Source organism: Phaseolus vulgaris, chromosome 11 (assembly GCF_051622355.1).
Source record: "Phaseolus vulgaris cultivar YP4 chromosome 11, ASM5162235v1, whole genome shotgun sequence".
NCBI lineage: Eukaryota > Viridiplantae > Streptophyta > Magnoliopsida > Fabales > Fabaceae > Phaseolus > Phaseolus vulgaris.
The window spans coordinates 45,514,946-45,542,023 of record NC_143508.1 but is presented as its reverse complement, the minus strand read 5'-3'; the positions used below and the strand labels follow the sequence as shown (position 1 = coordinate 45,542,023).

General features: G+C 32.9%; 3 protein-coding genes across 6 annotated transcripts; 1 reads left to right on the top strand and 2 right to left on the bottom strand.

Moving 5' to 3' along the window:
* Window positions 1–762: 762 nt before the first annotated feature.
* Window positions 763–6,717, bottom strand: LOC137826755 (Rab3 GTPase-activating protein non-catalytic subunit). 3 transcript variants are annotated; one of them, XR_016517632.1, is made up of 8 exons: window positions 6,166–6,685; window positions 4,499–4,633; window positions 4,112–4,303; window positions 3,645–3,729; window positions 3,333–3,502; window positions 2,211–2,359; window positions 1,987–2,130; window positions 763–1,399 (listed from the first exon to the last, which is right to left on the bottom strand). XR_016517632.1 is itself a non-coding variant. In XM_068632895.2 (8 exons), the coding sequence occupies exons 1-8, from the start codon at window positions 6,514–6,516 to the stop codon at window positions 1,217–1,219; spliced, it is 1,389 nt and encodes a 462-aa protein (XP_068488996.1). In that variant the 5' UTR covers window positions 6,517–6,717; the 3' UTR covers window positions 763–1,216. The 3 variants fall into 3 exon arrangements, 2 of the variants coding, with proteins under 2 accessions (XP_068488996.1, XP_090153709.1); XM_068632895.2 differs by having other exon boundaries at window positions 3,645–3,709; window positions 6,166–6,717; XM_090297583.1 differs by lacking the exons at window positions 763–1,399; window positions 1,987–2,130; window positions 2,211–2,359; window positions 3,333–3,502; window positions 3,645–3,729 and adding an exon at window positions 3,836–4,035 and having other exon boundaries at window positions 6,166–6,647.
* Window positions 6,718–10,009: 3,292 nt separating this feature from the next.
* On the top strand, window positions 10,010–10,537 carry LOC137808720 (uncharacterized). The gene has a single exon (XM_068609986.1). It carries the CDS (start codon window positions 10,010–10,012, stop codon window positions 10,535–10,537), a length of 528 nt encoding a protein of 175 aa, XP_068466087.1.
* A 7,791-nt stretch (window positions 10,538–18,328) lies between these two features.
* On the bottom strand, window positions 18,329–25,344 carry LOC137827547 (phosphoesterase). 2 transcript variants are annotated; one of them, XM_068633736.1, is made up of 11 exons: window positions 24,859–25,344; window positions 23,441–23,500; window positions 23,205–23,276; window positions 21,965–22,036; window positions 21,761–21,817; window positions 21,590–21,666; window positions 21,316–21,397; window positions 21,084–21,200; window positions 19,116–19,252; window positions 18,919–18,988; window positions 18,329–18,569 (listed from the first exon to the last, which is right to left on the bottom strand). In XM_068633736.1, the coding sequence occupies exons 1-11, from the start codon at window positions 25,201–25,203 to the stop codon at window positions 18,525–18,527; spliced, it is 1,134 nt and encodes a 377-aa protein (XP_068489837.1). In that variant the 5' UTR covers window positions 25,204–25,344; the 3' UTR covers window positions 18,329–18,524. The 2 variants fall into 2 exon arrangements, with proteins under 2 accessions (XP_068489837.1, XP_090153520.1); XM_090297394.1 differs by lacking the exon at window positions 24,859–25,344 and adding an exon at window positions 23,628–23,704.
* Window positions 25,345–27,078: the final 1,734 nt, after the last annotated feature.

Below are 27,078 nucleotides of genomic sequence, written 5' to 3'. Positions count from 1 at the left end.
TAAAAATAGCTATTATAAGCATAAAAGACAAAATCACAACTCGTGAGGCTTACACTTGTTTGCACAATTAGCGTAACCAAAATACCGTTGCCACAGTTTGATATCAGTTGCTTTCTGAATTGTTTATTTCATTATTATTTTACTTTTCGATGGAAAAAGAAAATAATAATGGAAAATATATTTGGTTAGGTTTTAGAGCTCGTTTATACTTAACAATATTATTTTTTAAAATAAGTCCAAATAGAAGACAAGAAATAAAAAAAGGGCGTTTTCAATGAATTAAATGGTCTAATATGTTACTAGCAACGTCTCAATGTTTTATTTTCTTATCAGAAATCATAATTGAACGTCCCACATTTGCATTTTTTACACACCAATGGCACAAACATGAAAATTTTACACTCTGGTTCATGTCCACTGCACAACGCATCATAATGGGAAGCACGTGGTGAAGACGGAACAACGTTGGAAGAGTTAATTAAGGTAAACTAATCAGAAATTGAAGTTTGAAGTTTAATGTTTGGTTTGAAAAACAAATTTCACCTTATGGGATAATTTGGTCTTATAATTGCTTATGAGACAAAAATGATGGGAAAACGAATGAGGGGAAATAAGAATAAGAATGCATGCAACTTTCCTCATTTCGAAAGTTTTTTCCTCCAACCCCACAGATTTGTTGGACCATCTCCTCCCATAATATATGAAGCGCAGAAACTTAGACCCTTGTTTGAAATCATTCCAAACAAACAATCAAATCAAACAATCCAAAATATGTTTTTTTTTTTTACCTTAGATTATAATTCAAGAAATTTTTTGCCGGATCTCTACACCTCAATTTAGGTCTACACAGCTTTTAGTGTGTAATCATAATCTAGCTCACAAGATATTCTACATACATATATATATACTGTAATTCTGCATCCCATATCATCCATTCTAAAATTAAAAATGTTTCATTCCTCCTTCTTGACCAATTGTCTTGCAAGACTTTCACCAGAGGAAGCTTCCGGAAATGCAGGCTCTCCAAGATAAAATAATCAATTTAAATGCAAGGTAAAGTTGCCTACTATAGACCCATACAGAGAGGATCAACCATTCCTAAGATAACACACATAACAGGGGCTTTATAACACCAGGCTGTCTTTCTTTGTTTTGTTTTTTACAAATGTAATTTTCGATTTGGCTGAGAAAGAAAAAAAAATTTAACATAAGCTTGTCAAGAATCCAAGGTTCGATTTAAGATTGATATCTGACCTGAGTCCCCATTGAACAAGAAAACTTCTAGAGGGACATAAGGCGAAGACATTGATGCTCCAAACCTGTAGCTAGGTTGTAACATTTTGCTACCTTTTGCGCATGAAATCGTTCTAAGACGTGGCCCAGTTCTCATTTGCCAGATCTGCACGATATTATCAATCAAGAAAACGAATTAAATTTCCATCAAGTAAATAACACTACAGGTAATGTTCAGTAGGAAAATGTTAAAATTTAAAAAGGTATGATGCTCTCTTTCCCTCACAGTGCTTCTCTTCACGGCAGAGAACACATACCCTAACTCACTCTACACTCTGAAATCACTTACAACCGAACACCACACCCACATTCACTCACAACTTCAAAAGAAGATTGTAGAGGATACAGAAAGCTAGAGAACCTTTTCATTATTCTCCAAGAACATACAACAAGACCTATATATAATTCTGGTTTTAACACAAAACCAGAATTAACTAAACAACAGAATTATTAAATTTGTTTAAAAAATTGTTATTACAATAGGTATTACAGAAAACTTGTTCAGTAATTTATGCACAACAACGGAATGAAGGGGGTCAGTGTTACACTGACAGTAAACAAGAGAAGAAACTGTTATGTTATAGCAATATGATTTTTAATGGCACAATTGCAGCAAACACTTACCCTTCCAATAGTTTTTATAAAAGAGATGAAAATATATAGTCCACTTATAATGCAAGGTAAAAAACTAACCTCAATTATTCCTTTTCTAGGTGCATGAATAGCTAAACACAAGGAATAATCACTCTTTGATGGTTCAGAGTAAGAAGAGCTTGATGATCCAATATCTTTGTTCACCAACATCTCCATGAATAGACAGCTGGCATCCCTATATCCCTGCAAAAATACTAATTTTCATTTCGGTATTTCTTTTGGGAACAGTGAGGTGGTAAGGGTAAAAAAGTTCAAGAGCAAACCTTCCATAAGCGCACCACCACAAGTGCTTGAGTATCAAGCAGCAATATGCGACCAAGTGAATCTGTTATAGCAGCTAATGTACCACTGGGTGATAAGGTAAGCTTCTCACCTTTCCTAGGGTGATCTATTAAACTTGTCAGAGATGAAGCTGCATTAAACCATGAAGGAAAAAGTCAGATAATAGGATTTGAATTTAGAAATGGTGCCACAATAATGGAGAATATTAGCTCTACATTTTCTCTTTGATAGGGTCCAGTAGGTTCAGCTATATCTGTTTCTAACAGAATGTGCAAAGGAATTTAGCTAAGTATTCATTAATTTTTTATGACACTTATAACGAGCTTCTCAATATTGCAATACATCAATTCCACACCAATGTTGATAATATACCGAAATGGAAAAGAGAGGTGTGCTGTAAATTGGTTATTCTGCAGAACTTTCTTGTAACAATCATATAAGTTTCTAACCATTTATTAATTTTTAAGACATTTATAACAAGCTTCTTAGCATTGCAGAACATCTACTCCACCAAAGCAGCAGCAATAAGATGCCAAAAGAGAAACGAGACGTGATCTAAAATAAAATGGTTATTTCTGCAGAAATTTACTTAACATTCATTTAAGTTTCTAATTGTAGAACACACTCCCCTGCCTACAACCCGCTCCCAAAAAAAGACAATAACTACAGAAGAACATGACATAAAAATGAAATATAAAAGGCTGAAAAGAGGTATGCAATATGAAGGCAATGAGATATGAACCCATTCCAGAAGCATTCCTTTCCATGTTAAGATAATAAAATGTAACCTATCCACTCATGAGGTTTTCAGCAGAAGAAGCCACTAGAGAGGGTGCATCCTTTTGCTTTTGTCTCAAACTCACTAGTAGTGTAACGTTCTTAAAGTCTAAATTTCCTAGTGGGAGTCCCTTTCTTCAAGTTATAGTTATAAAATCATTGCACCACTTTTCTACTGTCTGAAACAACCCATTTTAGCATGATAATACATAATTTTTTTTTCCTTTTACAAGGACTCACCATCCTCTCTATTATACAGATAATAATTTGCAGGAGCCTGTTTTTTAATCACAGAAGACAAGCACTAAAATGGGTGTTACTCCTACCTCGGGCAAAAGGCTGAGGCTTCTGATCTGATTTCCTTGGAGGATTCTTTGGAGAGGACGGTTCAGTCCGCCATATCAACTTCGAAAAAGAACTTAATGTGGAGAATGTCGCTGGTACAACTTTAGACAGGATTGCTCCCACTAAAGACCTGCCTTTGCTCTCAGAAAGTCTTCCCAAAGGATAAAAAAATAACAGGGTCAATATAATACTTATTACTATGACTACAAAAAGGATTTCATAGAGCAAATCAAATCAGAGTACATATTGTTATAGAAGTAGCATAAAATTATACCAAATAATCCACCAAGTACCTGTATGCTGAAATCACAGCATCCTCTCCTACAGCCACTGCACAATAATAACGTTGACTTGATGACTGCCCAACAATAAAAGCAGCTGAATTCAAATACAAGAAATAATTTCAGAAAGCTCCCATTATCTACGGTTCAAACAAAACCACAATCATGCTGTCACACGATAAAAAGAAATGAAAGATAATCACGATATTGCCAAAAGTGATACTATGAGTGAGAGATATTGCCAGAGGGAAAAAGAAATTTCTAAAACCCTACCAACACCTGAACATGTATACCACAAATAAAAGACACAAAAAATGCGGTTTCACTAATCTTACATGATGCTAAGAGATACTAAATGATTTGATGATAGTTTCCTCCAATCACTCTTGTGTACCTCTATTGTCTGGATTTCATGAAAATAAATTCAAATGATCACCATTACCATGGCAGACAAAAAGCAATCAGTTAAGAGAATTTACCTGTTGTTCCATAAGTGGAGGTGGCATTATGCCAGTAATTGCTGCATCAGAACAGGTACCATTCTTACCAATATTCCACAACTGATAAGGTATTTTTACATCAGTATTTCCAAAGTCCTCTGAATCTTGGCTCTTTGGTTTTTGGTCCCAAAATCGAGAGTGTGCTTCTTCAAACCATTGCTGCAGCATATTCTGCATTTCAAAATAGCAAAGCCTACAATTAGACCCATAATCAGCTACCACAATCCAAAAATTCAGACAGCAATATTGACATCCAAATAAAATGGACTATTCCAATACCCAGAAAGGAAGAAACAAAACTTTTCCAACAGACTATATTTCAGGGAAGTTGTAATAGGCAAGATACAGAAACCAACCAGTGTTTACCTGAACATCAGAACCATCAAAACGGGCAATTACACCTGGCATAATGAGACAAAACTCTTCTGAAGAGGTATCTTGAATCAAATCTTTCTTTGTTCCACGAACTCTTAACTTTAAAACTCGTCCAGGATAAATCATCTACAGGGAAGAAAATTGATATAAAACCTATGATTAACATAATGCCAAAAAGGGGACAAATATGCATGCAGACTTTCATATTACCTGTTTTTTATACCTTACCTATTTGCAAAATCTTAAATTTGTACCACAAATTTCTATTTTAAACAGTTTTTTTTGGTATTTTTCCCATACGTTATTGGTCAATGAAACTCTTATGTTTCAAGCGGTAAATATTTTGGAAAATGCTAGAAGGTAAAGAACAGAAATGGAAAATGATAGAAGGTAAAAAACAGAATTTCTGAAACACACAAAAGTATAAATTTTTTCTCTATCTTAGAGCAACTATTTCTCTCTTCACTCACTTGTGACTCACCAACTCCTGTCATAAATGGTTAACAAGTCATTCTTAAAATACCATTATTAAAATACTTTTTACTTCTATACAGAGGAGGATGGATGAAGGCAGACTGATCCGGCGTCCTAGTAAGGCAGAGTAACCAGCACATTAGTTATTGAAAAATTAACAGTCAAAATTGTAAATAACTTTAGAGTTTGTCATACATACACGTGTATGATTTTATCACACTTAAAGCACTAATTTTCTAATAAATGGTTGTCCTTACACTTTATCTCGTGAAATGCATCTCTTCACTTTAGAGAAGCCAAATTTGGTCCTCTGTCTGAACTAAGGATTTGACTCCGTTGAGGTTAGGAAATGTACTTTAGAGAATAAAGTACATTAATTAGAAAGTAGAAACGGTTGATATTGTAATTAACTACAAATTTATCATATATAAACTTGATTCCATCACAACTCACAACCACCGATTTTGTAATCAACCATTGTGAGTGCACTCCTCTAAAGTGAACCTCCTCACTTTAGAGGGAGGCTCTGAAGCATGGGAAACTTCAAAGAATAAAGGATATATAACTCTAGCTTAAGACCTAAATCAATCCCACAAAACTAATTTGTAAAAGCCAACTTATAAGGTGAGGATTATCCTCACTACATACTTCAATTCGACCACATGAGTAGTCAATGTGAATCTACAACACACTACTACTGCACATCTCAAACGTGAAATTTTCAAGACTTTGACATTTGTGGATGGTCCGATAAAGTGACCCACTAGACCCAGTACCAATAACTACGTTAAACTCTGATTTGATCCTAGTATTTGTGCTTAGGACATAACTCTATTACTTTAATTTGAGCATAGGACAGACACGGGGTGTGAGGTGGAAATTACCTCTACTTGTATGCTTTAATTTAGTGATATCATATTACTAATCAATATGGATCTCAAAAAATATCCATTGATAAGAAAATCAATTATTGAGATTCGTGCAAATTACAAACACATGCATAACAAACTACGACATAAATCTCAACGATTACAACTGCAATTCATCACGCCTCGTTGTATTCAAACAATCACATCGTTCCAACTGAACAACACACAGACGTCTTCCAGTTCTCAAATAGAAAAATTCTCCCTAAAAATCATCACACAGTGAACAAGACGCCGAAATGGCAGCAAAAACATTACCTGGCGATGAATCAAATCTCCCCGCAGGGAATAGAGCAGGAGGTAGCCGGAGGAGGTGCCGGCGACGATGACGCGGTGGTCTCGGAAGGCGAGCCACTCGAGGGCGGTGATTGACTCGGCGTCGATGGGGGAGAGGTCAGGTCGGATCTTGAGGGGAGGGGCGACGGCGGAGTTGGAGGACCAGGAGAGGAGGAGGATGGTGGAGCGGTTGGCGAGGAGGATGGAGTGGTTGTCGATGGCGCAGAGGACGTGAGGGGTTTCGACCAGCCAGTGAGGTTTTCCCGCTCCGAGCTCGCCCAGTTCATCGCATGCTATGCACCCCAACTCCGTCTTGTACGATCGCTTCGCCATCGCTTCTGAGATTCTTCTTCTCGCCCACGAATTGTTTCTTCTACACAAACCCAAACGAATAATGGATTTTAACAGACTCAGTTATACAAGGCACAACTTACGTAAAGCTCAAACAATTATTCGGGTCGGGTTCTCTAAGAAGGTGAGACTTCGTATATCTTTTGGTTTTATCGATTTTGGGAAAATTCACGCTCTCATATTATTTGGCAAATTCTACCTTCACCTCAATAATAAAATAATATGAATTTTTTTTTCTCTTTCTTAAAAATTTAAATATCTTAATTTTCTCCTAACCTCATACCACATCCTTTCATTTTTTTTATTCTTGTTGTTCTCGTTTGCTGGTCTTAGTCAGACTAGGAAGTGAGCTCCAGGTTCAAGCGACTTTACTTGGTTGTTGAACCGAGATGAAAACGTCTTGTGATGAAGGGGTTCCACCTATTGATCACACCCAACGATCAAGTCAGTGAGGGCATTTAAACTATAAATTGATATCAATGTAAGGTTCAGAAAGTTTACCTTTACTTGAGGTCTTAAACCCCTTTTACAGACATTCCTTCAACGATTTTCATCAACAAGAATATTATTTCAACAACAAAAATATAATTTCAACAGTAAAAACATTATGTTAATGTGTACCTTTATTTTTCAGGTACAATGTCACATCATTCCTAACGAATTTTATTTGTATTTAAAATATATATACACTTCAATTAATTCAGTTATTTCCGTATGATTTTACTTTTAATTATCTTTTCCATATGGATTACCAAATATCTAGGCCAACCTCGTGACACGTCATTGGGCACATACTTGCCCCAGGTCGAGTTGGATATTTATCACATGGCCTGTCTAACTGAGCTACTACACTCAAGTGCTTGAGCTGAGGATCCGAGCACTTTCGACCAGTACACTTGTAGTCGGCATACCCCCTTTATTTCTTCAAAGTGACAACACCTTCATTGGTTTCCAAAACTTTTGTCATTGCAATTGTTTGAGAAATGAGTGGTTGAAGCGGATAGAAGGACTTCCATTGTTGTAAAGGTAAGTTTAATTTTTTTTGTTTTGTGAATCATCACACCATTTTTGCATATTTTATTTTTCCTCTTTTGCATTTATTATACAGTCTAGTTTTCATTTTTTTAATAGCATGTCGGATTGGACAATCCGGTATGCATAACTTGATTTGGATATACATACTGAATTGTACAATCCGGTATGTATCATCGGATCCGGAGAATGCATACTGGATTGTACAATTCGACTCCATTAAACCCCTTTCTAGATTCAATTGAACCTTCGGAGTTCTCTTGGATACTTGGGGAAGTCACTTCTTATGCCTTTGAGTTTACTTATAGGGATAAGGTGGAGGAGTTTATATCCTCCTTTAGTGTATGTTATGACAAGAATGGTTGAGTTCATTGCGGCCAAACCTTTCACTAAGGGTGACCGAGTATTCATGAAGCTCCAGCCTGATGTTGGGGACTTCACCTATGTCAACAAGTACTTTCTCATAGAACTTAATATTATGTTTCCCTTCTCACCTTTTGAGTATCGTATGTTGATCGCCATGAATGTGGCACTGAGTTAGTTACATCCCAATAATAGGGCCTTCTTCAAGGCTTTCTAGGTACTTTGAACCTACCTTCAAATACGTCTCACTATAAATGCTTTTATGTATTTTTACCAACTAAAACATGGTGCAAAGGTTGGTTAGGTTTTTCTAAATCGAGTCCAATATAGTCCTCTTTTTACAGTTTACTATTCTTCTTTTAAGAACTTTAAAAATAAATTCTTCAAACTGAAATGTGTGTCATACGAAAAATAGAAACGCCTTTTCTTTTATCCAAATTTCACCCATAGATTTCCTTTAGATTGGCAAGGGGTGGATAATTTTAAGTCTAAGGTCGAGTATTTGCTCCCTCCCATTGAGAGAGTAGATATTGAGATCATAAAAAATCTTTCTTGTTCGATTAATAGTGTTGACCAAGAAGATCTTGCTTTGATGAATCCAATTTGTCATGAAGATTTGAAGTTGTATGTGTCTAGGTAGATTTTGATGTATCTCTTTGCAATACATTATGGTCCAAGTCATTTCAAAAGCTATCTCCTTGAAAAAAGTTTTATTTCTAAATCTGCTATATTTTTTAATCAGTTGATTCAAGATTTAAATTTGTTAAAATTAATTCTATTAAAGTCTTCTGACTATAGTAAGTATTTTTAACAAATTGATTTATTGTATTAACAGGTTGAAAATACTTAAATTTTTTAAAGATTTGAAAACTTCTTTATTTCTATTTTGTCTTTTCTGTTTAGTCAAATCAACAAGATATTTCGATAAAAGAACCGATTTAAATCTGTTGATTTCTTTTGTTAAAAGAAAACAATTAGTTATTTAAAAAATTCAATTAAATGTTTTTAACATATTTCTGTTACTTTAACTAAAAAGATTTCATTTGATACATTTATTCTCATTAAATGGTCAAACCGTATTTGCAAACATTAATATCATATATATGGAGATATATGATCATTTAAAACCTAAGAATTTCGTAAGAGAGAAAAACTTCATTTTTGAAATCACTCTTGGAGATTATTTTTTGCTTCTTCGATCATTCTTGTGTTGTAAAGAAGGTTTTATAGGTTTGCATTATTTTCTCTACTTCATCTGTAAAAATTCAGGTGTTCTCAAACCTTTATTCTTTCTTTGTATTCATTCTTGTATTGTAAAGAAGGTTTTATAGGTTTGCATTTTTTTCTCTGCTTCATCTGTAAAAATCCAAGTGTTCTCAAATCTTTATTCTTTCTTTGTATTCTGTCGTAGCAGATTCAGAAAGGGTTTCAGAATTTATGTTGAGTGGTTAAGAGTGTGCGTTCTTGTAGGGTTCAAGATCAATACTCTTGGTTGTATCTTTTGAAAACTTTGTGTTTGGTTTAGTGAATTCTCAATGATTTTGCTAAAAACTGGATGTAGTTCCTTATGTAAGAGTGGACCAGTATAAATCATTTGTGCAAATCTTTCTCTCTCATAATTGCTTTATCTGTTGTTTTCCAGTTTTCTACCTTTAGTTCAATGAGTTAAATAAACATAAAAATTGGTTTATAGTTTGTGTATATGCTTGTTGTTCTTTTATATGTGATTGAATGGAGAAATCAATCTGTTGATTTTATTAAGTTTTCAATTTGACTCCATCTTTTGCGAAAATCTTTTGAAAATAATTAACCCCTTCTTGTTTTGGCCAAAAATTCTAACAATTGGCATCAGAGTTAAGTTCTTATGTGTTATTCAAGATTCGATCCTAAACTGTATTTTTAAATGGCTGAAAAACTTCCTTTTGGTTGTGGGGTTTCCATAAAAAAACTGCCAATGCTTTATGGAGTAAACTACCAGTTCTAGAAAGTCATACTGAAATTTTTTGTTGCATCAATTGATAGAGGGATCTGGGATGTTATTATAAATGGGCCCTTTATACTGAAACATGAAATTGGTAAAATGTTTGTTGAAAAACCTTGGTCACAGTGGACTGAGACTGAAGGAAAGAAAGTTCAATATGACTGCATAGCTGGAAACATTATAACCTTTGCATTAAGTTCTGATGAGTTTTATAGAGTTTCTCAATGTTCTTCAACAAAGGAAATGTGGGACATCCTGGAGGTAACCCATGAAGGAACAATTGACGTAAAGAGAGCAAAGAAGCATGTCTTGATTCAAGAATACAAGTTGTTCAAAATGCTAAAAGGGGAAACAATAGCATATGTGCATAAAATATTTACTCACATAGTAAATCACCTCATAGGTCTTGGCAAAATCTTTGATAAAAAGGAGTTGAACACCAAGATTCTCAAATACTTGGACAGGTCATGGCAACCAAAGGTCATTGCCATCTCTCACTCAAAGGATCTAACCACCTTGACCACTACCTCCTTGTTTGGAAAACTCAGAGAACATGAGCAAGAAATGAACAGGGTGAATGAGGAAGAAACTGGAGAAAACAAGTCAAAGGGATTGCCTTCAAATTAGTTGTCCAACAAACAAATCTGGAATCTAGTGACTGCAGTGATACTGAGACACTCAACCCGCTCACAAGAAATTTTGGTAAGTTCTTGAAAAAGAATAACAAGGACAAATCACAATCATCAAACAAGTATAATCCAAAGAAATCAACTGATTTTAATTCTTCTAATTACACTTGTTTTGGCTATGGGAAGCAAGGACATATCAAAATTGAATGTCCAAATGTTGTAAACAAAGAAAAAGCTTTTGAAAGATAAAAGGAGAAAAAAAGGGAAAGCAAGAAGAAGATACATTGCATGGCTAAACAATGATGACTCTTCCTCTAACTCAACATCAAGGGATGAGGAAGAGGAAAATCTGCGTTTGATGGTGAAGGATGATTTTGACACAAGTAGTGTAAGCTCTAACTCCTATAAAAACTTTGAAAATTATAGTTAATTGCTTGATGCTTTTAAGGAAACACATGAGGAAGCTAACAAGTTGGCTTTGTTAAACAATCGGTTTAAAGGTTTAAACAACTGGTTAGAAAATAAAGTCAAGTCTTTAGAAGAAAAGTTAAACAACTTTAAAATTAATTTTGAAAATCTAAAAATCATTTATAAAAACTCTTCTTGTAAATGTGCTGACAGAAAAGGTTGCGAAAACTATGACTCCCTCTAAAAGAAGGTCTAATATCTTATAAAAACCATGGACAAGTTTTCAAGTGGGCAGTCAAATCTGGAAGCAGTTCTTGGATATCAGAACTGTTTTTTGGGAAAGTTGGTTTGGGCTATAATCCAAACACCATAAACAAATCTTTCATAAGCTTTTTTGGAAAAGAAGAACCATTGTCTAAACCTGTAGTAAACTATTTTTATTGTTTAAAAAGAGGATGTACTATTAGATCTTGTAGAGTTAGAAAATATGATTTACCAAAGGGTCTTGTAAAGTTAATGCTTAAAAGTTTAATTAATAGTACTGGACCCAAATTAATAAGGGACCAAAACTTGTTCCTTAAATTGTTTTGCAAGAATCTTTGATAGTCAGAAAACATCTCTGGTATTTTCACAATGGTTGCTCAAAGCACATTATTGGGGACAAGAATAAATTTGTGGATTTACACCTCAAGCATAAAGACTATGTTACATATGGTGACAATAACCGAGGGAGAATCCTTGGCAGAGGCACAATAAATCATTAGAACATGTTTTTTTCAAAGAAGTGTTGTATGTGGAAGGGCTAAAAGACAATCTTCTAAGCATAAGCCAATTGTGTGACAAGGGTTATCACGTTACATTTAAATCAAATTGTTCTGTGATATGCATGCCAAATTCACATAATGTTAAGTAGGTTGGTAAAAGGTTTAACAGTGTTTATTTGCTTAATATATTTGATTTTGCATTTAATATTGGTTTTCTTTTAACCAAACATGAGGAATCTTGGTTATGGCATAGAAGGATAACTCATATTCACATGCATCATTTAAATAAGGTAATTTCAAAAATCTTGTTGATGGTCTACCACAAATCAAGTTTGAAAAGGATCAAGGGAAAACAAGTTAAAAATTCTTTCAACATCAAGACCTCTTGAGCTGCTTCACATGGATTTATTTGGTCCTTCAAGAATTATGAACATTGGTGAAAATTATAAACAATTCAAATGGGTAGAGCAAAAAGAGTAATTCACCATAAAGAAAGTTCATCTTCGGTTAGGGAAGGTTTGGAGCCAACTTGAACCAAAAGAGCGAGGTTTGAGATTCGCTTAGGCTTGGCTTAAAGCCAATCTTAAGCCCAAGAAGACTTCAAGGAAGAAAGGATTGCACTGGACTCAACTTGAAGTGAATCCCTACCTAATCTCTGGACATCTAAGTCTAAGGAAGCCCAAAAAAGAGCTTGAAGCCAAAAAAAAAATCTTCAACATGAAGAAAGCCAATATACTGAGATCGGCTTGCACAAAACAGAAGTGGAATCTACTAAAACCCTTCACTAAAATATATAAATAGAGGGCCTTTGTGCCTCATTCTAAAGCATCAAGGGTTAAAGAGAATAAAAGGCTCAAAGCTCATATCAAGGGTTCAAAGTACCTAGGCTTAGAAGAGGTTGAATCATAGAGTCAATTAAGGTCATAAGACCAAGCCTCAAGGCTGAAACAAATATAAACTCTGAAGGAGAGGATAAAAATCCTAAGTTGACCAACAACATCCAGGAATCCATGTTTGTTGTTCTTAAATTCTCATTCTTGTGCCTCATTGTAAGTTATGAGTTGCTAAACTTATCCTGTTGGGATTGAAAAGCAATGTGATATTTCTAAAGTTATTTTTGTTTATGGATGATGTTTTTATTTGAGTTTCAAGTTCTATTAGTTTGATAGTATGCTTAATGCTTAATGGTGAGGAACGATTGTTGATTCCTTTGGACCATGAATGAGACCGAAAGGCAATTTAATGTATCTAAATCCTATCAAATCAACCATATATGTCAATTGTCAGGAATGGAGTTGAGCATATGGCTTGAACTATTCCATCTTAATGCAACAATAAGTTATTATGATGCAAGAAATTTATTATGATAGTTTATGGTTCTAGATAACCCCGTGCAAGGAATTGAATTAGTTTGGCCATATGAAACAATGAACTTGAACAAACATACCATTTCTAAGTAACAATAATAAAAAAAGATTCACAAAGTTCTTTTAGTCCTAACACTTGTGTCATATTGCCATCCTTCTACTTCATTCATTTGTCAAAGTTTCGCTTTCACTAAATATTATATTAAGATTGGTGTATTTATTTACAAAAATATGAAACCAACTTTTATCTTTATTTTGAAAGTTATTACTGCTTTGGTAAACTTTAATTCCTTATGGATACGACAACTCTAATATATACTATAGTTGACTTAGTTCATTTGCCGAGAAAATAATTTTAAATTTGTCCCCATTAGCAAGATGTGTTCTTTGGAGAAAAAAATGGAAAGATGGTAGAGATGTCAACAAGGGCAATTACTAATGGTTGTCTACTAAAAATGAATAAATTTCGCAAGTTCTTAGGATGATAACTTGTTCTTGTACAAGTTTATGTAAATGACATAATGTTCAGTGCAACCAATGGTTGCTTGTGTGAAGAATTTGTATCAAATATGTAGGGAGAATTTGAGATGCTCGTGATGGACGAGTTGACTTAATTTTTATGAATTCAACTCAAGCATATGAATTTGTGCTAAGTACTACACAAACTTGTTGAAAAAGTTTAAAATGGATATTGCAAAGAAGTTGCTACAACTATGTCTAGAAACTGCTATTTAGACTTTGATGAAAGAAGGATAGTTGTTGACACAACTAAATTCAAAGGGTTGATTGGGTCAATGCTATACCTGACAACCAATAGACCTCATATCATGTTTAGTGTTTTCATGTGTGTAAGATATCAATCCAACTTCAAGAGTCACACAACAGTGCTGCAAAAAGAATTACAGAATTCCTAAAAGGAAATATCAATGTTGGATTGTGGTATCTAGGTGATGTTCCTTTAACTTTAGTTGGTTTGACTTTGTAAGTTGTAAGCTTGACAAGAAAAGTAAAGTGGTACTTGTGACAATCTTGAAGGTATTTTGGTCTTTTAGCACAATAAGAAGCAATTATGTGTTGCTTTTTCAATAGTTGAAACTAAATATATTATTGTTGGGAGTTATTGTGCGCAAATTCTCTGACTGAAACAAGGTACCTCTAATGTGTGATAATATTGGTGTTATAAATTTGACAAAAAAATCAAATTGAACACTAACAAACCAAACATATTTATTTTTCAGTTTCATTAAAGATTATCTAAATATGGTAGATTTTACATATGCTAATTGATTAGACGATGTGATCGTTTGTGTAGTACTAATATTTCTATTGAGTCTCTACAAGTGAGACTATCATTTAATAGTCGTTCGACGCACTTATTGTGTCATTTGTGTCAAACCTAAGAGAGTCGCATCTATGCACTACTTTGGTGGAAAAGTAGAACAAGTGATCCTCTGTTGGACTAAGGTAATTTTAAAGAAGTTGGAGGAATGAAGAATGAGGATAAAAGGAAGATAAAGCTTAAGGGGATAAAGCTTAAAAGTAGTTATATGGGAAAGAAAAATATAAGGAGATAAAACTAAAAAGGAAATGAAAGAAGTATCAAGCTAAGGGGGAGCTTAGATAGAGAAGTTAGAGCTCAAAAGACGATGTTTGTTAAAGAGTGAGTCGAGCTTTGAAGATGAAGATGAAGAAATAAGATTTTTTCTTTTTATTTTGTTTCCTATTCATTCTTTTCACTCCAATAAAGTGTAACAAACTAAATTATAAAGTCGAATTTTATTCATTCTTTGATTCTTTATTCAATCTAATTTGTAATCATACAAAAGACTTTTAATTCCCATCAAACTTGTGCTAACATGTTTATTATTGTGAAACTTTATTCTTTTTCAAAATATGCATGTTTAAATTGTATTATTTTAAGCACCATGAAAAAAGGGAGGAGATTGTTAGAGTAAAGTGAAACAAATCTCATTTGATTTTGATTAAGTGCTTTGTAACAAAGTATAAAACAAGACTTTATAGAACATCATCAGATCTTGACATATGCAAGTGTTTCAAATAGATATAGCGCACCTTGCACACATATCTTCGTTTAATAAACCAATGTTTGGGAAGATGATTAAGATACATAGTCTGAAACATTTCATGATAGATGTCAATATTATAAACATTTATTCTATGTATGCAAAGAATGTTTGTTTCTTCTTTCTTACAAGAGGATCTCACAAAGATATGTCTACATTAAAGACCTCTTGAAAAACACGCTAAAGTTTCTCCACATCAACAACATTTTAGAAAAGGTGAAATGTTAGCTTTGTGAAGACCATCAACCTTGTAAGGTCCTATACTTTACTCCAGTTTGGGGAAAAAGATATATCACCTAGGTTTGATAAGTTATGTCACTTATCAGAATGTTGTTTGAAGAATAGATATGTAAGTAATGCTTCATGAAGAACACTTAATGCATCTCTATGTTTGTACATGAACAAACACAACTTGGAGAGGAAGAACTTCTCTATCTCTCACAATGGCTAGAAAAGGATTCTCAAGCACTTTCTCTAAAAATTCTAAATATAAAAAAATCTCTTGTAGAAGAAAGGTTAACAACCATAATGTTTTAATATGCTTGAAATCCTTAAAATTCTTGTTCCCTAACAATAAAAAGATCAATGTTGTGTTCACTAGCAACCTAAATGAGTATTCTTGATTTTGTATTCGTGACGTTACCCCTCTTTTAGAGAGTGAACTTGTGATCTTTTATATCATTTTCTTTATAACCTATGGTCTTAGCCGAGAGTGGTTGTATTATAAACAAAACTCAATCTTGCATTCCAAGCAATACTCGATCTTAGTCAAAAGTGACTACATTCTAAATAATACTTCGTCTTAGACAGGAATGACTACAGTCTAAATAATACTCATTTATTATCCAAAAGTGACCAAGCCCAAATAATACTTGTCTTGTACATTGTAGTTATAGTTTGGTAGTAGAACTTGACTGTGTTGATCAAGAATTAGACATAGTTTGAATTTTAAAAAATCTAGTATAAAGACAACAAATGTAAATCTCTCTTTACCTTAATCTCTTTCTATTAGATATTATTGATTTGTAACTAAGAGAATTTTTTTCTAAATCATGTTATACAACTTTTTTATAATGCGTATGTTAGCTTAAAATTGCATATGCATCTTCATCAAACGATTTTCTTATAAAACTCCTTGACAACATGTCTTTCAAATTAAAACTTTGTCTAACCACTTTTACCATACACAAGTTTTTCAAAAAATTCAAAATGTTATTGTATTCCTGTCTTTCCACACCAGTGTACATAAATTTTTATTTTCTAAAACACTTTATCACTCAACTCTTGTCAAGCTTAAGAGTTAGTGATGCACAATCACCTAAGATGATTTCACTCACTTACATATAACAACTTTTATGTTAAGTGCACATTTAGATAAGTAATCAAGCAATGAAACACTAATTAAGGTCATATTTTAAACAGTCACACAAATAAACAAATCTCATCAAAGTAGTATAAATATCTTCATACATACATTATTCATTAATTATACATTTATTACCTCATTTATATATCATCTAACTTCAGCATAAAGTATATTTCAAGATACCTTCACTCATTGGTCAAGTTCCCATAAAAGAACTTCAACATAATAGGAAAGAGATATTCCAACATATAAAGAGTACATTGATACATGCTTATCAAAATCTAGGGTTAACCCGTAAATCTGCATGCGTTCAAGAATCTATTGATGGGTCACAAGTTAACTTGTGTATATTCGTTTTTTAGCAAAATCAAACAAATTCAATAGAATCGGTAAAACTCGAGAGTCACCTCACCTTGTTGTCACCTAGCCTCGCCCTGCCTTGCCGTCACGTTCTACTCTACTTTCATTTTTAGGTAGGTTTTGCAATTGGAATGGGTTGAATCTAAAATTTTAAAAAATATATATTTAGGATTAGCTCGAATTTGTAATTAAAAAAGCCATTGAGATTTTAAGATTATGTTAATTTTATTTGGTGTTTTCTTTTTTTTTATTTGGAGTCTGGTGTAGTTGAAATATTTTTTTTTTATTGTTTGCATGTGTTCAACAAATTAAGATGTGAAGGCAGTGTTGGTACTCTACATCACTATAACATTTGTGTTATTTTAATTATTTAATTATAATAACTAATTTATTTTAATATTTTGGAATTGGTATATATATTTTTTTGAATTTTTATATAAAATAGACTTACAAGTCTACTAGTTGAATTTAGATTCGAGTTTACACACCTCTCACGAATCTACATAGACTGCCCTTGCAATCCGAAACTTGTAGAGTTACAAGAACAAAAGAGAACTAGGAAAAAATACATATTATACTGCAGTAAGCCATTTGCTTACAATGATAAAATGCTATATTTTATTTACCAAAGACCAATAAAGAGTACCTGAGTACCGCTGAGTCACAAAAAACTGTAGAATGGAGAAGCATTGGTTCGTTTGCAACATGCACGATGGGTGGAAGAAAGGTTATGAAGTGGGAAGAAAGTCAAAAATTAAACATACACTTTAGGTATTTGAACCATGGTAGTAGAATCGAGATACAAGTAGTATATTGGAGAGCTGATATTATGAATCGTAAATCGTTTCGTATCGTGAATCATAAGATTCATAAACATTAAAACATTTAATATATACTTAAATATATAAGATATGTATATATATATATATATCACACAATTTCACCAAAACAACCTCTATAGTGCATACATGTTATTAAACAAATTATGTCTATCTTTTTTTATTTACTCATTTTTTAAAATCTACACTGATTCACACAATACGGAATCGTTTCGTTTCGGGATTCAGCGATTCTTTGTGCGAATCGCATGATACAACTAAGATTCAGGGACGAAAAAGATTCTTCACACGATTCGTATCGTTGGAGAGTGAAACCGTATCGTTTCGTAAGATACATATCGTGAATCGTAAGATACTAACTACTATGATTTGAACATGTTTACTTTTGAATATCATTCCAATAAAAAAAAAACTTTGATTTTGACGAATTAAGATTCACATTCATATTAAAACATAAAAGGATTACAATACACGGATTGAATCACAATAATTTACCCTATCCTTGTTTACTTTAATTCTTCTTATACTTCTTTTTATCCCCCAAAATAAAGTTATATCTATTTTAAAATGAATAAAGGTACTCAATCATAAAATAGTGAAATTGAAGCAACAAAAAGATGCGATTGCCCACAAATTAGTCCATGATCCTTAAAGCTTCAGGGTCTAGGATTGGCAAAAATCCATTTACATCCTTTCTATTGCACACACTTCCAGTTGGTAATGTAACTTTCATACAAAAAGGACCTTAAGTCTACAATACCTTAACCTTCAGATGAACCAATGACAAAATTAGATACTCAAGCGAAGTACTCTTCGGGGAGATAAAATTTTAAACCAATGGCCTGAAATCAGTGAAAATGAATAAATAGATTAGACAAAGAACATGCAAAGTTTGAAAAGCAATTTCTAAATCAAACAGTAAAATAAGGAGTAAGTACAAACTCAGACGTAAAATACTATTCAGAGTGGACATGATGCTTAAGGTAATAAATAATATTCACAATTGGATGCAGTAACCACCCATAAATTTTAAAACTATTCATTGAGAGAAATGCGCTCACATAAGATTTACTCATAAAAACCGATCATTTTCTAAATGGTGCATGAATCAGTCAAGAAAAAGGGTGCTTAAGCGTCGGGCAAATAAAAAAGTGAGATAGTTGACTTTGTTGGCTAAGATAGTTGGACTACCTCTGCAAATTTAATATCTGCATCACTGTGATCTGATCGTCTCCCGGCTGCATCACCAACATAAAAGGATCTACAACATTGAAAATCCATCTTTAAGATTTTCATCACTTCATGGATAAAATATGGTAATATTCGAAACAAAAGGAATAAAAAAAAGCATAGCATCAATTGAACTATTGAATGGAAGAAAAACTAACTGATCCATATCAATGACAATGCCAGAGTTGAAGTGTTGCTCCATAAGATGCCACATCCCTGGTTTGGGTTTGCGAAAAGCATCATCATTCGTTTTGACTGCTCCTGATTTAAGACCAACCCCACAAGCTATAAAAACCTGTACAGATAAAATACAAATACTGAATCGGCTTGTTGTGCATTGCCTAAATATTATTGAAAACGAATGGGCTACAAAGTCTTTATTTTACCCCTTGATTATGTGTTACATAGAAGAACTCCAAAATACATCATGCACCTTACATGATCTGGACTATAAATGATGTGTATCTATTTGTTCTGATCCAATGATAACTTGTACAAGGTTTATGGATACACCTAGCTTAAAAGAGTTACATGCCATAATTACTCCTGTTAAATAAGAAATGAAACCTGCAATTTGCAACCGCCCAACCACGACCACCCAATGACAGTGAGACCTTTGACTTAAATTTTCATAGGTCAAAAAAGTCATTGTGCAGTAGTAATGCAAAGATGCAAAAGGTTCAAATTTCAATTTTAATATCTCTGACTATGAATAGAACTAGTACTGAATATGTTTGTTCCCGAATCGGGACAAAAGGAAATGCAAATTACTAACAGAAAGACTGCATTCAGCATGAACATGATTGGGACTTATTTAAAATGATTGATAAAGAAATCTCTTGAATGGCAAACAGTAAAAGGCAGTAAAAATGTCAAAGATACCAGTTTAACTTCTTTATGGATAACCACTTTAATTTAAAAGTATATCACCTTAAAAGTGGAAGTAGAATTTTCTTTACTTGACTGTTGGAGGAAGAAACGAAAAACAAGGTCACTAGGAAGATATTGGTACTGACAGAAAGTATGATTTACATAGTACAAATGTTTCACTTTAAATAACACGAAACCAACTAAGTTAGAATAAAATTTCCCAAAAGAGGATCGTAATACTGGTGTAAGAGTTGATAAAATCATCAAATCTGATTACTATTTAACCTGAAAAATTAAAATATGATGATAGAATACTCAAAAAATAATTTTCAAATTCCACTAAACAATACAATTTAAGAGAAATTTCTCTGTTTCCAATGATAAAGATATTTTACTGTTTAAAGATAAGAAAAGATGTCACAAGACAGATTGAATATTTCAAAGTTTGAAGAACTGTAAACTTTAAGGATGCTTTTGATGTATAGTGAGGGAGACAAAACACAAAAGTAGCACAATCAAGTATGAATAATTGTTGTGTCATTATTTGTTTAATACCCATGCACACAGGACTACACAACTGTATATATGCCATTATGTTTAGATAAGTAGAAGTAAAGATAAAACAACGCACAATTTATTGTAATACCCCTTATGCTGTGCATTGTTGCAAATGCACTAGCGCAGGGGAAATGAAGTGACGGAGGTTATTGGTCTTTTTCTCTTTTGCTTTGCTGACATAATTTTCTCACCAGGATTAGTGCATGAAAATATTCACCGGTTTATTCCCTTGACCTGTGTTTTGTCCTCTACTTTAGAGTATTTTTAAAACTAAAAGGTTACATTTTTTTGTGCTCAGTGTGCTGCTTCTTATTTTTCAGAAAAATACATTCATACTATAATAAACCTGATTGCCTATTCCTACCAGGTGGAAAAAGAAAAACAATATTTACCTATTATGCAAAAGATAGCATCTCTAATTTTAAAATCACCTCGCTTCTATTTCACTGGTAAAATCAATCTCAATCACGCAATCCTAAGTCCTCATATGGAAAACACTGTAATTTTAACATCAACTCGCTTTTGTTTCACTAGTAAGAACATTCTCAATCAAGTAATCCTAAGTCTAGAAAAGAAAACACTGTAAATGAAGAAGAGTATGGCAGTTGCATTGTGAGGCATCAAGCAGAACAAATAATTCATAATTGAATTGTTGATACCAGCAGATACATGATACATCTGTCGTGCCAAAAACTCACCTGAACTGGAACCTTCACTTTCTCAATAAAATTATTCAGACGTCCAACTTTTGAGTCCACAGCCACTTGCCTCTTATTCTTCCAACGTTCAATATTGGATTCATTGGTGAAAATTACCTACAGTAAACAAAAACAAAAGAGCATGCAACATGTAAGGTTTCATAGAGAAGCTCTAAAGTCCGCAGATATTGACAGTAAATATCAACTGTCTTCACCAAAATAGGGGACACACCAATTTGTAGCCATCATTGTATAGGCTTTGAAGTTTATCAGGAATTGACGGATGCATGAGGGTCCATTCATTTGCACCCACTCTAAAAGAAAAGGATAAATTTCTTAATAATCAGAAACACATTATGTATGTCAAGTGACAACATCAACAACCACAACAACAACAATAATATCATTTTGAAAGAATAGTTCTGGTAAAATATATCAAATCCATAGAACCACAAAAGCCAACAGCATTATTAATCACGACGTCATGACTTCATATGAAAAAATACCTCTTCACGTCAGTTTTTGCAAGACATCCATCAAAATCAAATGCAGCAATTTTACTTGAATCACGCAGACCATCATCCTGTAAATTATCATACATTGAACATAGGAAACATGTAAACTAAGCATATCAGAATGGATTTGTGTGTATGTTCTGAATGAATTTCTAATCCCACCCGTTCCAGAAATATGACTGTTTGGAATGCCTTCCATTTTGGTAAAAGGGTAGCATCCTGAATCAGAAAATAATTTGATCAATCACAAGATGAGAAAAAGACATTAAAATAGATATAAATAGTAAAGAAAACTGTAAGCATAACACTGATAATCCAATATTAGAGCCATCACGAAAAAAAAGACAGAAAAGGGTACAATCTAACCTTGTATTTGCTGTTGACATCGGAAACTGAAAATTTAATGCTCACAACAGCTTTAACATCAGGTGTCCACAACTGCAAGCAATAAACATTAAGAACAAAGAGAATTAACAATACGATCTTAGCAGAGATAAGGCATTTGAAGGAGAAAATAGAAATTGGAAAACAGGATCATAAGGCAGTGATCCCAGTGAATTTATGATCACAGGTGAGATACTTGTATTAACCAGATGTAGCAGGTAACATTATTATTTTAATATTTAAATATTTATTAAGAATGCTTTAACGTTACAAATTAGTCCTTGATTAGTTATTCTACAGAATCTAGAAGAAACCCTATAAGCTTCTCTTGCACCATGAGTTTGTGCTCTTTCCTAAATGACAGTAGTGAAGACAATCACATCAAACATGCCAGCAACAATTCCAAAAACTTGTAAACCCCAGATCTTTTCAGCACTTATAAAATCCCAATTAATTGCTTTTAAGATAGACTAGACACAGAAAAGTGTTTTAGGAGAATTCTTACTTCTTTTTATTCATAATACTACTACTACTACTGTAGACAAGTTAAAACACATGGAAAAAGTTCTTAAGAGAGATTATTTCATCTCTTAACTACTTCATTCATTTATAGGAACTCTTACATCAAAGTTAAGCAGAAAAGTAACGATCAACCTACACATAGGTCAAATAGGTAATACAATGCATAAGTAACCTATTCTAACAAGTTAACCTATTCAACTAAGTTAAACAATTCTGACAATATATCAGTAAATTAAGCCATTCTTTCAAGCTACAAGTTCCACATCCCAGCTATCCATTAAACTAATTAAACTAATAATATACATCTAACAACTTGGGTCACCGGTTCATTTTTCCTTCATGGAGAACCATAAATAAATCCCGTAAAATAACCTAAATATACACTGAATGCTTTTAAGTTCAACTGCATACATTCTTGACAGGCACAATTAAGAATATCAAGAAACACTCATTTTTGTATAATTACAAAAAAGAAATCTGCAACATATTTCTTCATCAAATCCTCAATTCTAATATTTGTTATAGTATGTTTATCCAAGATCAAGAGATCGAGAATGGCACAAAAAAGACACAAAGATACATATGTTAGGCTAAATTTTGAAATCCTTCTTAACAGGAAGTATGAAAACCACCCTCCACTATTTTTATCTAACATTTAGCATTTTATACTCCACAATTTTTTCATGATGTGTGTGCTTACCTTTGTTCTCTTTGAATCATGTTCCTCAGTCTCTTGAAGTTCATTTTCTATATCTTCTGTTGCTTTATGAACCTATTAAAAAAGCAAAAACACAACCAGAGAGTGTAATTAAATTAGGTCAAATTCAGAAGATTTTTTTTATTCATAAAACTACTACTACTACAGACTAGTTAAAACAATACAGAACCAAAATTCAAAATTAAAAGAGAAACACTTCAATCAAATTGAGTTATCACCTTCTCTTCAGACTTTCCATTTTCAGAAAATAATTTTTTCAGAGCTTCTTGGTCACTACTCTGCATAGATAAAATAAGAGAAACAAATAAGCATAACTTTTAAAAAAGGAAGTCATGAAAAACTCCGCCAAAGCTACAACATGCAGTGAAAACATTAAACAGATTACAAGTCCACTGGTTATACTACCATCTATTTCCCTAATCTAAAATGTCAAAATTTCTTCAAAAGATAAAAATCATCAACCCCAACAAAGGGTGTCTTTTAATAGCCTTTAACAAAGGATGTCTTTTAATAGCCAATAACAAAGGGTGTCTTTTAATAACCAATAACAAAGGGTGTCTTTTAATAGCCAATAACAAAGGGTGTCTCTTCAGTAGAGCCTTTCTCATTTTTCTTACAAAAACAATACATATTTGAAAATGTATAATTAACATTTTTTATGAGATCACCCACATCTCTCGTAGTAATAATCATGCTAGGACCCAATACAACTACTATTAAAAAGGAAACTTATCCCTCCAATATGTGGAATTAACATTTATCATAACAATCTTCATTCTTTTCTTATTATTTAAAGAAAAAGAGTAAACTACAATAACGTCACTAAAGTTTCACAGGATTACACAAACTCGGCATCTTCTCTTACAAGAGAAATGGGGTAATAGTTTTCAAAAATTAAGGAAATTAGTATAGTGTAACATTTTCAAACAATCAAGACTATGTTTGGTTTTCAGTTCGGGATAATACGAACTCATTTTGAAAAGTAACCTCAATCTCAAGACATGTTTGGTTTATTCCCAAAAGTGTGTTTGGTTATTCTCAAAAGTACATTTGCACCCTAAGTTTTGGACATGCAAGAATTGAATTGCATTTGCTTTAACAAACTTAAATTTGCAAATTCTAATAAAAAAGAGTTAGGTTAGGATTAAAAAATACAAGAAGTTTGTTCATTGTCATGAAATGTGAGGGGTGTTGTTACGATTTAACTACAGAAAAGAGTATAACCCAAAAGATTAGTATATTACTTGGGAGAGTACTACATCAAGTAGTACATTATACTCAATGTAGGACTCCTAACATTGTTACTCCCTTTTAAAGAAGGAACTCCACACTCACCCAGTTATAGTCTTTGTTTCTTTGACGGCTTCACTTACCTATGTGTATACTGTTTCCCCCTTAATCAGTTTTGTTGTCAACAAAATCTCAATGAAAACAACAATTATTAGGCCTTATATACAAGAGGAGAGTGCAACCCAAAAATCCAAATCCATTAAGTGGAAGAGTATCTCGTGAAGTAGTTCATTGTACTCATCATGGGACTCCTAAAAGGTGTTTATGTAACTTAATTACTAAACAAAGAAAAGGAAAGTAGAGGGCAGTGTTTGAAAGTGGAAAAGCGAGAGAAGAGATGGGAAACCTCCAAGGAGGAAAAGCCTTTTATTGCCTGAGGAGAGGGAGGAGAATGAGAGGAGAGAGGGAAGCAATTGAGGTGGTGCCATTTGACGGCGTCGAATGGACCACTGCCCTTGGAGACCAAAGCCAACCTCAGGGTCTTGGCTTCAATGGCTTTGGAGCACGCCCTGCACGACGACCGGTTCGATTTGGCGTACTCCGCCATCATCCAATCGCGCGGCGCCATCTGGAGCGGCGGCGGGTTTCTGTTCCTCAACGGAGACGCGACGGCTGAAACGGTTAGAAGAAGTGGAGGGAGGTTAGGGCGACCGACGTTGACGGCGAAGAAGAAATTAGGGAATCGCAGCATGGAATGGTTCCATTGCAGTTACGACGCTGACGGAGCAGAGTTTGAGTGAGAAATTGGGAGAAAACATGAACAGCAAAGGGTAACAAGTTTCGCGCCACATTAGGTTCACGTTATTGTTTGCAATTAGGGTAATTAATACCCAATTAAAAAAAAATCCTCTTAATTTATACTAAAACAATCCTCTTAAATGACGTGATAGTGATGATACTCATATGGGATACTACACTCGTATGACACGGATAAGTATTTATTGAATTTCTGATAATTCTAGTACGGTTCTAATTGAAAAAGAAAAAATACATTAATTTTATAAAATCTCAAACTTATTGTATAACACAATCTCAAAAAGAAAAAATACATTAATTCTCTAAAATCTCAAACTTATTGTATAAATTTTTATTATAATTATAAAAACAATAAAGAAATCATTTTGAACCAGTCATGAAAAACACTTTTCTCCTCCAAAAAAATAATTTGAATCATATTTGTGAACATAAATATTTATTGTCAATTTATATAATTTATAATTATATAATATATAGATTTGTGTCCCATGTCCTACATTTTAGAGATTATAGACCTTTCTGTATCAGTGTTTGTATCAGTGTTTGTGTTAAGTAGCTTAATTTTCATTTTTATTTTCTCAAAAGCTTAATAATTGAAGAATGTCGCAAAGAGGAACGGAAATAATTCTTTTCCGAATTAGAAGTAACATCTAAATTAGGATAAACATATTCGAAATATCATTTCTATTATAAACTAGCATAGCTTCACCTCTATATTGCGTGCGTCTACCTTATTACGAACAAACAAAAATTTATAGTAATTATTAAAATAAATAATTTATTAAATTTATTTAAAGAATATGTTCATAAAAATTGTTCTGACCTTAAGTCGGAGAGATAACATCGCTAAGATCAATCATTGCATTTGAGGTATTGACTAGTTTGGAGATAAGTGTTCCGTCACAGATTTGTTCTTAAAAGACACTTCGGTGGGTTGGAGGGGAGGGAGTATATAAACTGTCATTAACCTCCACTCCTGAACAATGTGAAACTATATTAACGTACCAGAACAAAAATAATTATAAAATAAATAATTTTAATAATTTTATGATAGGTAACATTTTATTTGTAAATAATTAATAGAATTAAAAAAACAATTATAAAATGTAAAGGATAAAATAATAAAATAAATTATACTAATCAGACTATAATTCGAAACAAAATGTATACATAAAAAAAGAGAGCAATTATAAAAAAATCTTCTCTATAATTATAAAATATATTTTATTTTAATAAGTTAAAAACTTAATATTTATATTAATTTATAAATTTATTTAAATATAATATTTATAATTGTACTACCAATTTGAGATAATAGGTATATATCTATATACATGAACAACTCGAACAACATTAAAAATTAATTTTAGATACCATATGACAATTGATTATTTAATTGTTACCTAATTGAATATTTCATTATATCCAAAAATATATGAATATAACTTCATTTTTCATGGAATACTTACTTATTACTTTCTTATTTACTAAATTACTATCATATTTCTAAGTTATGAATGGCGGAGAATTTTTTTTCAGGTGGATCACTACTCGATCTTTATTATCAAAACTCAACAATTCCTCAACGAAGAGATCATTCAGCTTGAACATCCACCTTGGACTCCAAATCATCTTTGTTAAGAACATTTGTCACCCATTGTGGGAGTTCCGCTAAAACCAAAAATCTTATGATACTCACCAGAAGTCAAATAGTTACGTCAACATACTCTAAGATGGATTCCTCTACCCTAGAAGCACTTAAGGCACACATAGACATTGTCCTCCAAAGCAATGGAATAGTCTACAACAT

What these genes read in the sequence shown, in the direction of transcription:
- LOC137826755 (XM_068632895.2), bottom strand. Translation starts at nt 6,516, where the DNA reads ATGGCGAAGCGATCGTACAAGACGGAGTTGGGGTGCATAGCATGCGAT. An exon ending in GAGATTTGATTCATCGCCAG is followed by an intron (nt 4,634 to 6,165) that starts GTAATGTTTTTG and finishes TCTTCCCTGTAG; the next exon opens with ATGATTTATCCTGGACGAGT. An exon ending in GCCTCAGCCTTTTGCCCGAG is followed by an intron (nt 2,360 to 3,332) that starts GTAGGAGTAACA and finishes GGTTTAATGCAG; the next exon opens with CTTCATCTCTGACAAGTTTA.
- LOC137808720 (XM_068609986.1), top strand. Translation starts at nt 10,010, where the DNA reads ATGTTTGTTGAAAAACCTTGGTCACAGTGGACTGAGACTGAAGGAAAG.
- LOC137827547 (XM_068633736.1), bottom strand. Translation starts at nt 25,203, where the DNA reads ATGCTGCGATTCCCTAATTTCTTCTTCGCCGTCAACGTCGGTCGCCCT. An exon ending in ATGGAAAGTCTGAAGAGAAG is followed by an intron (nt 23,277 to 23,440) that starts GTGATAACTCAA and finishes CTTTTTTAATAG; the next exon opens with GTTCATAAAGCAACAGAAGA. An exon ending in AAGTGAAGGTTCCAGTTCAG is followed by an intron (nt 19,253 to 21,083) that starts GTGAGTTTTTGG and finishes TTATCTGTACAG; the next exon opens with GTTTTTATAGCTTGTGGGGT.